At 36.5% G+C, this 16,151-nt stretch overlaps 1 protein-coding gene across 2 annotated transcripts in view; it reads right to left on the reverse strand.

The window, feature by feature from the left end:
* Positions 1 to 16,151, reverse strand: part of adam12a (ADAM metallopeptidase domain 12a) — a 113,535-nt gene that overhangs the window by 42,202 nt on the left and 55,182 nt on the right. For both annotated transcript variants that reach the window (XR_014032097.1, XM_081392828.1), the window contains exons 5-10: positions 10,170 to 10,246; positions 8,075 to 8,249; positions 4,268 to 4,333; positions 2,649 to 2,720; positions 1,318 to 1,487; positions 986 to 1,070 (exon numbers count right to left, since the gene is read on the reverse strand). Coding sequence is in view for 1 of the 2 variants with exons in the window: in XM_081392828.1 (XP_081248954.1) it covers positions 986 to 1,070; positions 1,318 to 1,487; positions 2,649 to 2,720; positions 4,268 to 4,333; positions 8,075 to 8,249; positions 10,170 to 10,246 (645 nt within the window). In the remaining variant the exon portion in view is untranslated. The remainder of the gene's footprint in view (positions 1 to 985; positions 1,071 to 1,317; positions 1,488 to 2,648; positions 2,721 to 4,267; positions 4,334 to 8,074; positions 8,250 to 10,169; positions 10,247 to 16,151) is intronic.

Here is a 16,151-nt window from a genome sequence, read left to right on the forward strand (position 1 = left end):
AAACCTCTCCGAACACAATGTCATGAGATCGTGCCATGCTTCTGTGAAATGTTGAGGCTTTTATAGCAGCAACTCCACTAAATCAAACAGCAAAAACAGAAGTCTATCATGCAACCAGTCTGCAAGAGGCGGCCAAAGGGAATAAAATGCCTCAGACGAATGAGTCAATGAAGAAAACATGCATGTCTTTTGTTGTTTCGTCTGAAGAAGATAAAATGTTTTGGTAGAAACTGCATGCGACATTATGGAGAAGCTCCACATAATGGGATCCTCAATCGAAGCACAAATACTGAGATGGTCCAATTTACTCCAACCTTAAAGCCAAAAACACACTCTATGCAAGCAGAACGAAAGCGATTGGTTTCCTTCGAATGCTTGTGTCATTAAACTGAAGGTGTTATTAGTCAGGTATCCAGCCATAAGTAAGTCAACAGTTTAATGGCTGTAACTTCAAATGATTTGCTGAGCAAGAACTCATGAAGCTCTTTCCTCTGACCACAGACGCTCTGTATCTCAGAGATGCTTTGATTTTGTGTCTCAGTAGAATGTAATCGTCGTGTGCTGCGATCAATGTGTTGGTTTGATTTATGTGGAAGCGCCTCTAGATGTCTGTGCTGAGTGAGTTAGAGTCCTCATCTGAACTACCTGAAGCTTGCAATGCCACTAAAATACATAAAACAGAGATATGATGTGACAAAATGAAGTTTCTTTGGTGTGTATATATATGTATACATACATACATTTACATACATACATACATACACACATATATATGCAAATATAGAATATAGATTAACCTCATCTACTCCAAAAAAATGGTGGATTCTTTCAACCCATGTTTGGGTCAAATATGGAAAAACCCAACTGCTGGTTTAGTTTTTTGAATGAATTCTTTTTACTCAATGGTTGGGTTTGTCCATATTTGACCCAATGCAAACATTCTAAAATGATCATTCATCAGGAATGATTGACAGATGTCACTCACCATAACGATTCCCCCTGACTGCTCCGCAGTGCACATGCTCATAATGGGAGCCATGCCGATGGTGGTGCCCTGAAAATAGACCCCACTGAGGTGGGAAAACAGGAAGTCATGTGACACAGATGTTCATTTACAACATCATACATCAGCCTGGGTAAATTTTCAATAAAAAAAAATGATAAAAAAAATAACTACAAATATGTGAATAAAACCTCATGCAGTTTTCAACGTTTCAAAATAAGAAATGGCGAAACAATTTCCTGGAAGCAAAAGTGCCTTGATTCTAGTGGTAAACCGCATAGTGTGTTTTCCACCTGCCGGCTCTCAGCGGTTACCTGATCAGCTGAGCGTTATCGTGAGGTCTCTGCGGGAGCAGCTTGAGTTTTCTCCAGTCCAGGAACTCGTGGAGCGATGTAAACGGATCCTGTGTGATGGAGCATTTGTCTCCGTCACTCCACACCTCCAGCCCCACCAGAGCCACACGGATATTCAGTGACCTGTAAAACTGAAACACGGCAGCGCTAACATTAGCTAATCAGGTTAAACCAGAACAGCAATGATGTTTCAAGGGACTTAAACCCAGCAAAATCGGGCTGTTGCACAAGTATGAACATTTGTATAATTACAAAGATTAGAAATTGAAATTGAGATATATAAAATGGTCTGAAGGCTTGAATGCAAATCAGAACTATATACATACTGGGAACTATATTGTCAGAAGGCGAAGCACTGCTACTTGGGCGGAGTGATTTGCTCGCAGCGCCTGAGAACAAGAAGCCCCGTGGTGAGGAGCAGAGAGTTCGCTCAGAGTTGGAGTAAATCACTGCTTCGCCTTCTGAGAATATAGTTCCCAGTATGTATACAGTTAGAAGATGGCTGTGTCTCATGTGACCTTGTTATTTGTACCCGCTGTGACTATACACATCACAACATGTAAATAGGGAAATGTTGGCGTTATTTTGTCTCTTATTGGGAGCAGTATGCTAGCTGGAGCCATTTACCTCCAGTCTTTGTGCTAAGCTAGGCTAGCGGTGGGTGCGTCAGACAGAGTTACGGCATGCACGGAGATGAGAAGGGTATGAATGGACTTCTCTAACTCTGGGGGATACGGTGAATAATCAAAAGTCCCAAAAAGTCGGCATGTTCCTTTAACATTCAAATTTCAAGTTAACAAGCATTTTCCTACAAAAATGATCCACCTATTTGATTTTTGAATTAATGTGTGTGTATACATTTCTTAATATAATGCAAAAAAATATCAAATCAAGTACCATTTATTTTAAATAAATATAGCAATATATATATATTGCCCCATCTTTCTTCCCTCGTTGCCTTGTTTGCTCCCTGTTTATTCTCCTTGTGTTTGCAGTCCGTCCTGTGCTAGATCGTCGAGTCGAGTCAAGCGATGCTGCTGGTCATGTTTTCCCCCTCTGGCTAGTTTTTGTTTGGTTTTGTTTTATTTTTATTATTAATAAAAAGCCTGTTAATCTGCATTATTGAGTCCTTTCTCCTTTCATCACCTCAAACCAGACAGAAACCAAATGCACTCATTTGCATTTAAAGGGACACACACAAAAACGGCGGTGTGTATGTATGTGTGTGTGTTGGAAAATGATCTATAATGTGGTGATATACATTTTTAATTTCCATTTTAATTTAATTTTACCTTGTCCACATAGTTGGCTATTTCAGCAAGCCTCTGTTTCACTTTCTCCACGTCTTTCCCCTGTTTCTGATACTGAAATGCAAAGGAAAACAAGAAAGCCTTTAAACTGCAGCCAAATGTGTCATTCATTGGCCGACTGTGGTAAATGTCACATGAGGTAATCCATTTTCCACGGGCAGCGGCACACAGATGTTGAGCCAAACATGGCCAGAAGTGTTTGATGTCCAGAATGTCAGTCGGTGGATGTAAAAACGGCTTTTCAAAATAAAAGCACAGATTGGAAATGTGTCACTCATGATTGCTGCCTCTGGGTGTTGTAGGGTGAGTGAAAATAATCAGGAAGGAAGCTTTCATTGCTGTACAAGATGTACAAGACAATAAGAAATGCACACTTTCCTTAACATCTTCCTGGTTTCAAGAGGTACATCTGGAGAAAATAAAGCTCATTCAACAAACCAAATGATTAGGTTTTGATCTTTTCCTTCAAATATCACATGACAGGATATTTGAAAGGCCCCTCAATGACATAAATAAGTTATTTTGGCAACAAAGCATTTCTTAAAGCACATTAAAAACACTGTTTGACAGGCAAACTACAAAGAGGTCAAGTGATCACAGCTGGGCGTCCTCACTTCCAGCAAACAAACAATCTAATCTGCTTTAACCTTTGACCTCTCACCTCCCTGACTCCCTGAACTCGAAGGGGTCATGACCTTGTATTTACATAGAGGTCAGGATGTATGGAGCTGCAATGATGTAGTTTTGCTTATTTTAATATAACTATTAAAAACATTTTGTTAATAGAAATTAAGCTGACAAAATAAAATAAACATTAGCTGAAAAACTTAAACTAAATGAAAATTAGCAGATATGTTGCCTTTCCAACTTACTGAAAGTTGAAGTTGAAGTACTAACCGAAATTAAAATAAATTTAAAACTATTTGGAATTATTTGCAAAAACTACAAAAGCACATTTAAAAAATGACTATAAATTAAAGATTTAAAATATTTTAAAATATTAATAATACTATAATAGTAATAAAATATACTAAAATAACACTTCAATTGGACATCAAGTGGTGCAATGTTATTTATATTATTCTTTGATATTTATGAATATTCCCATGAATTCCATTTTTATTATTTGTTGTGACGTGTTCAGATTCCCATCAGGATTTTCTTAGTCTGAGTGTTTGGTTTCTAAATGCTTCTTGTAATTCGCTGGTTTCATGCTTCTGGCAGCCAATAATTCAGTGTATAAAACACCACGTTGATCTTTGTTGCTCGTGCAACAGTATTTTATTCTTTCTTTTCAAACACATGTAGTTTTGTTCTGGTTTTTGAGGACGAGGACATGTCAACAACCTGTTGACATCTGCATAATTCATCTACTGTAGCTTCTACTAGTTGTGACTAATGAATCTGTGCCAAAATGCTTGTTGATAAACATATCCATAATCCGGTTAGCTATTATTTGCACTGAGCATCATTGATGTCTGTGACCCACTTAGAACAGAAATGCATTTCATTTTTGGGTCACGACCAACTGGTTTAGAAGCGCTGATTTGTATGATTGAAGGTCACAGATGTGTTTGAGGTCAACAGCATCTCTTCATTACCTCGCGGTTGTCTGCGACGATGATCAACTCCACATGCTTGGTGCTGCTCTGGGCGTCTCTTTTACTCTGCAGGGAAAGACAGACAGAACATGATTAAACTTCGCCCTCTTCCTCTGAAGGACACAGTTAATAGAGGTTTCACTCAAGAACCTTTATAAAATCTCCCAAGGCCCATTTTGCTGAGTCTATATGGCCTTTAAGGCACAGAGGTGATGTCTTCACCTCTCTTCTAAATGTGCCCTCTATTAACAGATCAGTGTGTGATTGAACATCCTCTTCTGGTTTCAGCATTGCCTGCAAAATACATCTGATCCGCAGCGATGTGCGTTCACTTTAACGGCCTTCAGATTGCCTGGCCATCTCATTTACCCGTGCGAAAGACCCGCTTGTCTTTTATAGACGTCTTTTTCAAACGCAGAGTCTTACAAGCAGTTCTCACCTACTCATTCGTCGTTATCACTATTTTCCACATTTTAGAATAAAAGTCATCAACACTATGAAATAACGCAAATGGAAGTATGGGAACAATATAGTGGAAGTAAATATTATGTGAATGAAAAATCTCTTTTGGAGATTTTTTTTTGTCTAGAGACTAAAAGAGACTAGAAGAGACTATAAAATAAAATAAAATAAAATAAAATAAAATAAAATAAAATAAAATAAAATAAAATAAAATAAAATAAAATAAAATAAAATAAAATAAAATAAAATAAAATAAAATAAAATAAAATAAAATAAAATAAAATAAAATAAAATAAAATAAAATAAAATAAAATAAAATAAAAATTCAATTAAATAAAATTCAATAAAAATTCAATTAAATAAAATAAAAAAAATACAAATAAATAAAATAGTGCAATATAATAAGAAGTCATCATGTGTGCTTCTTAAAAGTTTGAGTGCTTCAGCTGAGGAGAAAAGTCTTTAAAGTAATTCTCAGCTTTTATGTTTATACAACTCTTTAATTGGTCATTCTTTGGTTTTCAACAATTGCTTTCTCACAATACATGTATGTGACAACGTTTTGCTTTACACAAATCTAATAAATATTACAAGCCCCCATTAATTCTGCATATAAATGATGCATATATACTAGTGGTTGTATAATTTCCATCTAGTAAAGTCTTCATAGCTCAAATATAACCGCTAATTTTCATTTCAACACTGGAGTGTAAAAAGGAGGGTGTTATAATTCATGAAAACTAGTAAATCCCCAAGGTGTGAAGTGAACGTCTGCTCTGGAATGAGAATATTCAGGCAAGCTGGTCAAGCCGGTCACTAGCTAAACACAACCTTAGACCAGCAAACCGCCTGGTTTAGGCCACAGGGATACAATATTAAGATTAATGAATGAGGTAAGAGTGTTCGAGCCATTCCAGCGTGTTGACAACCTAAACCAACTAAACATCAGCTGGACTGGAGATCATAAAAACCTGCTTAAACCAGCTTAGACCAGCAAACCGCCCGTGTTGAAACTATTTTTTCTGATTTAGATCCATATGGCAAATCAGATCTCTCGTGTTTTTAGGCTGTTTAAACACATGCAACAGGATCCGATCAGTGATAGATTTTTTTCTTTGATAGATTCTCAGCTTTATTTAAATAAATATTTACAGTATATAGGACAGGACACACTATCATGAAGGTGACCTTGTCTTCAGCATGCATTCAGCATCACTCCTCTCGCTCTCAATGAAACTGTCTCTTATTGTTTCCAGTGACTGGTTTTCCTTCAATGGGAATAAAAGGCTGGACTCATCTGTGTGAGGCTTCATGTTGAGAAGAATTAGGGTCGTAACGCCTAACAGGCTGTTTCACCTGTGCTGCGGATTTGAAGAGAAAAGCTGATAAGCGTCTAATTGAATAAAAAAACACTTGACTTCCACACAGAGACGATATCGCTGCGCCATGACATCTGATGAAATGCAGGAGTTTAATTCAATGAGCAGCAACATCAGGTTAAATCCTTTTCAAGAGAGAATACAATTATACATCTCAGAAATGACTCTCCAGTGTGTAAAAAGTCGAGTTTGTATTGAGATTCTGACAGAAAGAATCTGTCAGCCTTTATATTTATGCATTTGGCAGACGCTTTTATCCAAAGTGACTTACTTTGCATTACAAGGTACGCATTTACATTCTTATCAATTCTTTACTCAATGACAACATTCAGACAAAATGATAATTTCTGCCACATGAAAACACTTCAGTGGCCACGGCGAGAGACTGGATGTGTCCTTAAAGTGACCAAACAAAGAGTGATCTGTTAGCCTGGGAAAACCCAGACAACTTCCGGCAAATTTAGATTTGCTCTGAAAGTAGTCTGGCAAAGAGCTCATTCAAGCCCATTTCTAATCCGTCGAAATCGCGGCACCAATCAGAAACGTTGAGGCGGGCTTTACACGATGGCGATCGCTCTGATTGGTTTTATGTCTATCCAATTGCGCCCAGAGGCATTTGAGCGACGTCCGTTTAACTTTTAAATGCATTATTATATTCAAATTGCAAACACATGAGGACAGTCTCCATGAAAGACCCACTGGCAGATGAACACGCTACTACATTTCTCTCCGAAACGGTAGGAAATTAAATTAGATTGAATAGAGGATTTTAACTGTGACAAGATGATTGACAGGGCAGTTTAAGTGACAGGACGCACGCGACAGATCCGTCCGATAAAGATGATGAAGTAGTATGTCCCAAAGCTTGCCTACTTTTTTGCTACACATTCAAAAGTAAAAACCTTTTCTTCACAAAAAGAGTACATACTTTTATGGCGTAGTGTAACTTAGGCGAATTGGGACACAGCAAATGGCTTTACACGATGACGATCGCTCTGATTGGTTTTAGGTCTATCCAACTGCGCCCAGAGGCATTTGAGCGACGTCCGTTGGTGACGCCCCTTTGGAAATGAGTTATTAATGAAGCTTTGCCAGACCATAACTCAGTTACTACTGAGAATGGTCTGGTTTTAACCAGGCTAGTGATCTGTGACCTTGTGCACCGCTTTCATGAACCTGTCTGTGATTGGTCAGGCATACTGATAGTCCCGCCCCAAACTAACATCATTGGCTCAGTCAATGTTACTGTGTTGGGATGCTTGAGAAACCACCTTTAACCCATTTTATTTACGAAATGTGAGATATTTCAAATAAAATAAATAAAATACAATACATTTTTTTAATAAATAAAATAAAATGAAATAAATACAATACAATAAAAGGTGTTTTTTAAATAAATACAATATAATAGAAATGTTTTATGAATAAAATAAAATAAAATAAAATAAATACAATACAATAAAATGTGTTTTATAAATAAATACAATACAATACAAATGTTTTATGAAAAAATAAAAATAAAAATAAATGGGGCTGGATAGTGCAAGTCAAGTGTGCAGTAAACTTTATATATATAGACCTAAAGCTGAAGGGAAAATCTTTCAAAAAGTCTTTTATGGTCATAACTCTTTAAATTGTCATTCTTTGGCCTGTCATTGGTCAAGCAAACAGAGCCAATGCTACCATCCCAAAGGTAAAGTTACTTCCAGTTGCCAAGGTGTTGCTACGCACTTGCTAATGTGTTTTTATTTTGATCTGTTATGACGTCCTCCTACATGTTTATAATATTCTGGTGTCCCTCTTTTAATCATGAGTAAAAGCACAACAACCCTACATTGTTTAAAGCTAAATATTCAGTATTATTCAGAAACATGTCACATTAGAGATTATGTTTCTACATGTAAAGAATGACTATTGGGTGCTGAAAGCTGTAATCTTCTAAGGTTTGTGGTTTTGTTTAACTCACCCTTCTGCTGTGAGAACTGAAGACGGCTCCTGGAGTGTTCGGGTATGAAATATTGTGACCGTGTCCACAGGTTCCCTGGGTGAATTTAAGATGTTCTCCTCTGTAAAGACGATGAGCGTTTCCCTCCTGCATGGGCTCCAGTACATATACTTTATGATCAAGTGAAATCAATCCCCTGTAGAACGAGGCAATCAACACCATTCAGTTAACATTTTAATTTGTTCATATTACGATTATACATGCATCATGAAAACATAACAAGAAGTAACCAGAATTATCAATTACATACAGCATGTATGAATTGCTTTTGGAATATGAGGAACTTGACATGCAGCTTTAATGTCATATAATGTCTTATATTTTCATAATTTGGTTTGACAGTCAATTTTATCTACAAAAAATTCATATTTGTTAAATTTTCCTGTGATAAGATTGTCTCACGATGAACAGTGAAATCTATAAATATGTGTCAAAATAGAGATAAATAATTTTTAAATATATTGAATTTATCTATTTAGGGTCTGATTTATTGTCTGGACTATGTGGATATTGCCCCCCAAAAATATTTTGTCACAAATGATAAAAAATGTCACACAATCCATTTCTAAATCAGCATCTCTTGGAAATAAAGTAAATCCAACATTTCCAAGCTTTTAAGTTAGAAAGCAGGACTTTTACAGGATTTTACCTCGTGCTGTGAATTACATTTGTGGCATTTTTGTGGAACTACTTTGATCAAATTCTATTATAATTACAGTGCTTTTAGTTTGCCCTCTTATTAATTCAGAGACAGAATATTTGCATTTATTTGAACAGCACTTTTCCCCAGCCTTGCCAAAAATGTGTTCAGATGCACTAATATTTTATGATTATTCAGAAAGACACAGAAAAGAAGCGAGAGAAAGAAGCTTTTAAAATAATAACACAAAATGGCAAATAAATGTGAGAAAAACTCTTCTATGAGAGGAAGTGGTTTCTCGTTTTCCCACAATATAAGACAGCGTGACGCTTTGGAAAGCGGCTTAGTTCAGCATCCAAGCCACTGTTGGTCAGCAGACGGTCCATTTTGTACGATATTTGGCTAAATAAATCTTCCCCCGAGCTCTAATATTCCCGCTCTGTGGTTTTTGGATCCGCATCCGCAAACCTTTCTCACACTTTCAAGACGTACGCTGAATTTAAGTGACATTCTCCTCTGTTGGGAAACGGCCAGTGCTTTGGGCTTTTCCAGAAGTTTCAAAACTACATTCCCCACTGCACGAGATCCCTGTGGAAACCCCACTCGCCAAAAAAATCAGCAGCAATTTGTTTTGGCCCGATTGGCGAGCGACTTCGTTTCATTCGGAGGAGACCTTCACATGTGTGTGTCTGCCAGGCCGAGAGAGACAGGTTAACGCGGCACAAAGAGTGAGTCAAGGTGAAATAAAGAGCTGAACAATAAGCGCTGTGGCTCTGGGGACAGAGATATGTTTGACGCTTTATCACACTCATAAATCCTGCATGTCCAGGCTGCTCTCATTCTCCCTATAGGTTGAAGTGTGAAAATCATCTTTTTGCATCTCCTGTGGCACATGATATAAAGTTATTACAGTAATGCTCTGACAGAAACTATTATGGGACAACTTTCCTCCTTTATAGCTGAATCAGATTTGTTTCATAATTGATGAACTCTGCAACATTGACACAGTTATTGAACGGAAGTGAATCAACACTGATCTGACTTGAGCTGAATAATGACTATTGTCTCTGTAGAGCTTTTAATTAGTCTCATATTTGATGAAGTTTGCATCATTGATCATTTTTTTTCCTGTTGATCACTGTGAAGTTCAACTTTTCACTTGTGAACTATCTGAATGTCCCTTCTCCAGTAATGAAGGCAAACCTAAGCGTCCACAAGAGTGCTTGTTCATAATTAAAACAGGAACCGTAAAGAGTCTCTGGAGGATGGCGAACTTTTCACACGTCGTTATTAAGATGCCTTTTCCTCAGGCCATTCTTGACTTCAGTCCCTAAGCTCAGTGCATCATGGGAAGGCTGTGAGGTGAAGTCAAGGTACAAATTGTCCCATATAGGAAGGGCGTGACCGCTAACTCACCTGAGTCCTGTACAGGTGCTGAGGCTGACCTCTGACCCCAGGTGTCCCTCCACCTCGCCATGATAATAGCAGTGAATCTGGGACACAAAAGACAGGAATCTGCACATTCTTTCTTCACAAGTCAACATTTTTTCTTCTTGCAATTTTAAATGTAATTTAATAAAAACACAGTAGTTTAAAAAGGAATGTTTTATAATTAAACAAATCTGAAGCAATGACGAAACCAAAACCATTTCCTTTTTAAACTACTGCCATTAAATAGCCAATTGTGAAATAATAGTCAGAAAAAGTGTTTACTGAACCTTTGGACAAAATATATATAAAAAAAATCTGTAAAAGAAAGTTTGCATATGTACAGTGCTATGCATAAGTTTAGACACCCATACTAAAGTTGACTAAAAAGAGGAATAAAAAATCATCTTTTGGAAACTGAACTTAATGCCTTAATTTAAAAAATGAGGAAAAATCCAACCTTTAAGGACACCAATTTTCTTTGTGAATGAATAATGTATCGTAAATAAATAAATGTTCTTCCTTAAAATACATGGTGCATAAGTGAGTACACCCCTATGTTAAATTCCCATAGAGGCAGGCAGATTTTTATTTTTAAGTATTTTTTTTTATTATTTTTTTAGGATACTATGCATCCTGATAAAGTTCCCTTGGCCTCTGGAATTAAAATAGCCCCACATCATCACATAGCCTTCACCATACCTAGAGATTGGCATGGTTTTATTTCAGTTAGCCTAATAGCTGGTTTGATTTGCATTGAGAGATGATCTTATGGAAAGTACCCCATGCCAATCTCTCCCAAAAGATGATTTTTTATTCCTCTTTTTAGTCAACTTTAGCATGGGTGTCTAAACTTATGCATAGCACTGTATTTTATTTTGAGTATCACATATGATACATCGTTCTTTTATGGCTTATATTACGATATTATGGCTTGAAAGGAGGGAAACAAAACACCAAATTTTTATTCAGAGGCCCAAACTGAGCAAAAATTTGGCATTTAGTGCAGTTGCTGATATTTATATGGGAAAAGATGAAATTTTGATGCTTGTGATGTAAATCAATGAGATCTATAGCAGACTACTTAAATAAAATGCTTAAAAATATCAGTCGTCGCGCTATATCTTCCAATAATATGTCTTAGTAAGATGATATTTACATGCTTAGTTTTATGGTCAGCTAGTTTTTATTGTGTTGGGCAAAACATATGCAATGCAATACAATGATGATTGAGAGATGAACAAATAAATGTTCCTCTAAACCTGTGTTTCATACATGATACTCACATTTGAACAGGATTTTTCTAAAAATGATACATGGATAATCAAGTAAACCTTTGTTTTGAAATATTACTACCACTATAATTTTTTTTATTAGGTTCACTTTTAAATCAGTAAATATTTCACAGCAAAAAAACGTGAAGCATATAAGCTGAAGGTGGACGTTTATACTAAAAACCCTTTTACTTTCTAAAAAGTATAAACTATCAATAAGACGACAAAAGGCATTTAGAAGATTGTGATTTTGATCATATTGATCATTTAGAGGCCTTAGAAATTTGCATGTCAAAATATGATACAGTAAGCTTTATACTATTGTGACAACATGCCCCATTATATGTGTGTTAGATGACCAACTTTTTCAGCTGCCTTGTTTCTGGAGGTATATTTCTCATTCGTTTTCTCAAAAACAAAACAAAAGATTACTTTCATTCTTTTATGATGGAATGGACTGCAGTCAGATGAAACACTGCGAATGACATAATCAGATCAGATTAAAGCATGTTGACTGATAACTCTTGACCGTATGTAAGGGTTAAACCAGAGCGCATGGACGTGCTTCACACACCGAATGTGCATTTCAGGGATTCGCTCCATTAGAATGTGACTGTCATCCCCAAAGCTTTGAGGACGAAGCTCAAGCTCAAGGCACTTCAGGACGAAGTAGTTTTGTCTGAGGAAATGAGCAGCACTTGTCTGGTTTGGATTGGGAACGGAGCTGGCACAGATTCCCAGAGCTTCATCCCTCTGAAAGCTCCTGTTCTCTCGGTCTACAGACCCCAGAAAGAAACATACTGTCCTGTCGTTTCCAGCCGTGGCTCAATGTTTTTACTTTTCCTTTTTTAAAAAGACATTTCCATTCTTGAGCCCTTTCCTGTTGAAACGTGTTTTAAAGACTTTATCCAGTAACCACAGTGTAAACATATCACAAAAACAGCAAATAAAGCAATGTAACAGTAACCGCGTTTCCAAAATACGGCCAATGCAACACGTCAATTTCGCAAAAACTCCCATTTATCGCAAAAAGGTTTTTACACTCGCATGAGGAGGTTTTTCAGGCAATTCGAAAAAGGAATATTTCGCAAAACTGCAATGGAAACAGTTTTTGCGCATTTACAGGTCACCTGACGTAGACGACGCGGTGTGTTTGGACAGAATATGAGATAGAGTTCTTTATTAAATTCATAATTTAGAAGAATTACAGGATTAACCCTCTGAGGTCGACAAACGCGCCGGCGCGTTTTGCTGGATTTTCTCCACATTGTAGCACTTTAAACTTAAATTTCTCCGTCATTTATGGTCATACAGAAAAAATAAATATAAAAAAAGAATCTGTGGTATTTCTACTTTTGTATGTGTCCACTTCCAATCAAATCAAAACATTGTGCTTTTGTAAAATAAAGAAAATAAACAGTGTGTGCGTTCTGCCTCTCCGTCGCGGTGAACTTTTTTTTCTTGAGCACGTCTATAAACTGAAACAAAACTCAGCGAATACTTGTTACACATTTATGAGCCATACACCTTTATAAACATTTAAGTGTGTACTTTTAAATGATCGGATTCAAAACGAAAACAAATATTCTCTGTTTAAGTAATTTGTATAAAACCAACAAGATTTCCAGCTTCTCAAACGCTTCCTAATTATTTTTAATTCGGCCACGCCCACTCGCGCAAAAGATATTCACATGCAAATCTCCACATGGAACGCGATCGCCCTCATTACCTCAACAACAAAACACTTCACTTCACTTTTCGTCGAGTTTGAAAGACGTGCCTGAGCTTACATTGGATTTACATCAGAAGAAGAACGATATTTGAAGACAAGAAAGATAAGGTAAGAAATTCTTACATATTAGTTTGCTATTGTTGCATAAATTTCACATTGCAGTTGAACTGTTGCTAGATATATGGTGAATATTATAATATTTAGACCCGTGTTTACTGTTACTGTGTTTGTGGATATCTGCTCAAACGTAGATAGGCTATGTATATGGTAGGCCTAACCGTAATGTTTTATATTTGATCACAATCGCGTTTTAATGTATCATATTTTTGATCGCGATCGCGTTTTAATGTATCATATTTTTGATCGCGATCGCGTTTGAATGTATCATATTTTGGAAAAGCAAAACGCTCCAAACGGCTTCATGTTTTTACTATTATCTCATTTCATATCATCATAACGAATGGAAACATTTGAAGTAACATGATAATCAATATATTTTTCTCTAGCTTAGTTGTTACTGAAATCTTTTTGAAAATATATATAGGCTGCTATATTGTTATTATTTTATGCAGCACTGCGCATAGCCTATACCTACAAGGCACAACAAACCTGGTGTTCATTATATATTGTTGGAAACATTTGTGTGAGTGTGTGTGTGTATTCTGTGAATTTTAAAAAGCAATTTTAACAAGAAAAATCTAAAATGTATTCCCAAAATCGTGCAGGCCTTTCTCTTGATATCAGTATGTTCACTTTTTTTTTCAGGGCCCAGATGCCACTGAGTCCTGCTGACTTCAACATTCACAGTACATGTCTCTGTACATGAACATGGTAAAGTGAAAATCAAACACCTTAGAAAATGAAAGGTATGTACAATGTTTTTAGGAATGGCACAAAGGTCTCTTTCTTCAATAAGTGCTTTTTTGTTGTGTATCTTTAGATTATGTTGTGTTGTAAATAAATCCAAACAATTTTAAAAGCCATTCTTTTTTAAATCTCCTCATTCTTTGTGCAAGGTTGGTCAGAATGATGGGCCCTGATAAGCTCCTAATAGGGCCATTAGGGAGGTTCTTTGTCTTTCTCAGGTGTGGAAAGCTTTCATATTAATGAGGTGATCCGCCCCTTCGCATATTGCTTTCTAACACAAAACACGTCGTAAAATTTTTAAATCAATATATTGTCTTCTCTGAATGAGCAGTCAGGGTGATTCTCACATAGTTTTAGAGCAAATATTCTAGGCTGCGTGATACAATTTTCAAAAGTCTTGTGAAGAAATAATCAGTATGGGTTTCATGACCTTATTTCAGTGAGAATTTATTTTTGTATTTTCACAAACCACGCATAAATGTCATTATCTCAAAACTACAAACTTTTACATACATGCTGCTGATATATTATTGTAGCAGAGTTTGTGCTGAATACAGTGTAATTAGACTTTAGCCATGAAAATGTCACAAGTAACAGAAATAACCACAAATGTCAGAGCATGTCAGAACACCTCCAGGGCCCAGAAAACAGCTCAGACCTCAGAGGGTTAATGGATTCTAAACCTCAAAAAAATGCCACAATCAAGACCTTGAAGCAGAAATGAGGGAGAAACACCCAGAAACACCCCATATGTGCTGCTCACAAGTATAAGGGTCTTTCCTTGCCATTAATGACTGGATAACACACATACGTCTCCTTTGATTAATAATAATGGCCAGTGCGGTGGCTGAGATGCATAAACTTACCAACGTCCGTTGCTATGATTTTTGGAACGACTTATCGCGAGAGAAAAAAATTAAGATTTAGTCGCTTAACATCGGTTAATGGAAACGCCGTCATTTCGCAATAGTTTTTTTGTCGACATTTAGAAAGAGTTTTGCGCAAATCTGTAATGGAAACGAGCCTAGTGATTTCACCCATTGCTGATGCATGATGCAAAGATTTTATAAAACAGTTAAGCAGAAGAAATATGATAAAAAATAAAATTACTCACAATAATAATAATCCCCAAAACAACATAGTGCATTAGCATGAATAAAGGCTTTTCTCATATACTAATATAGGGATAATGGCAATTTAACAAAAAAAACGAATGCTTAGCAAATAGCCAAAGTTAGATTGGTTTCATGATTACCAATCAATCAAAATAGCAACTTGCAATTAATATAGAGCTTCTGCTCTGTAATATGCTCATCCAATCAGATTTCAGAGCGAGAACTGTCTGTTTTATAATGCTCATTTTAGTACACCAGTGACATTGGGGTTATTTTAACAGCATGACCTGGTGTAAACTACAGTCCTCAATATATCTTTGAGTCTCAGTCAAAGCAACATCACAGCACATGAGCCATGGTGTCTGTCAGAGCATTGTTTCCTGAGAACCATCAGGCAAAAAACACACTCCACTTCCATTAAAAAAGAAAACACACAGAGCCACAGACCTGTCAGCTGCATGAAAAGCATAAGTATACTGAATAAAAATATGAATGTTGAACAATGTGTGGATTTGCATCATTGTTTGCGTGCTACTCTAAAAAACTACTAAGGAATTGGTTTATAATTCCTGATGATAAATATAATAAATTGCATGAATTCTTTGGCGGAAGCTGGCACTGAAAGCACTCTATTCTGAATTCATATAGACATAGTTTATCATGTCAATGTCAATGATGTAAGGGGTAGTAACACACGGTGTGCGGCTCAGATCCAGTGTTAAATCACTAGGTCACTTCATTTAACATTTAATTTAATATTCAACAATAATATTGATCTGCCTGCATTGACACTATTATTGATACTTTGCAGTCACGTGATATCTGGCGGGCAACAAACGCGGTTAGTGCATCCAATCGCACAACAACTACATGTATCTGGCATGTCGTGTACACCTCAAAACACCAACTTTTGTATATTAAAACTGCCAACGTCCTGGCAAGATCCTTGTTTACTGGTTTTCGTTGCTAGAGAATGACGTTC

This window comes from Scardinius erythrophthalmus, assembly GCF_964197995.2.
Source record: "Scardinius erythrophthalmus genome assembly, chromosome: 18".
Classification (NCBI taxonomy): domain Eukaryota; kingdom Metazoa; phylum Chordata; class Actinopteri; order Cypriniformes; family Leuciscidae; genus Scardinius; species Scardinius erythrophthalmus.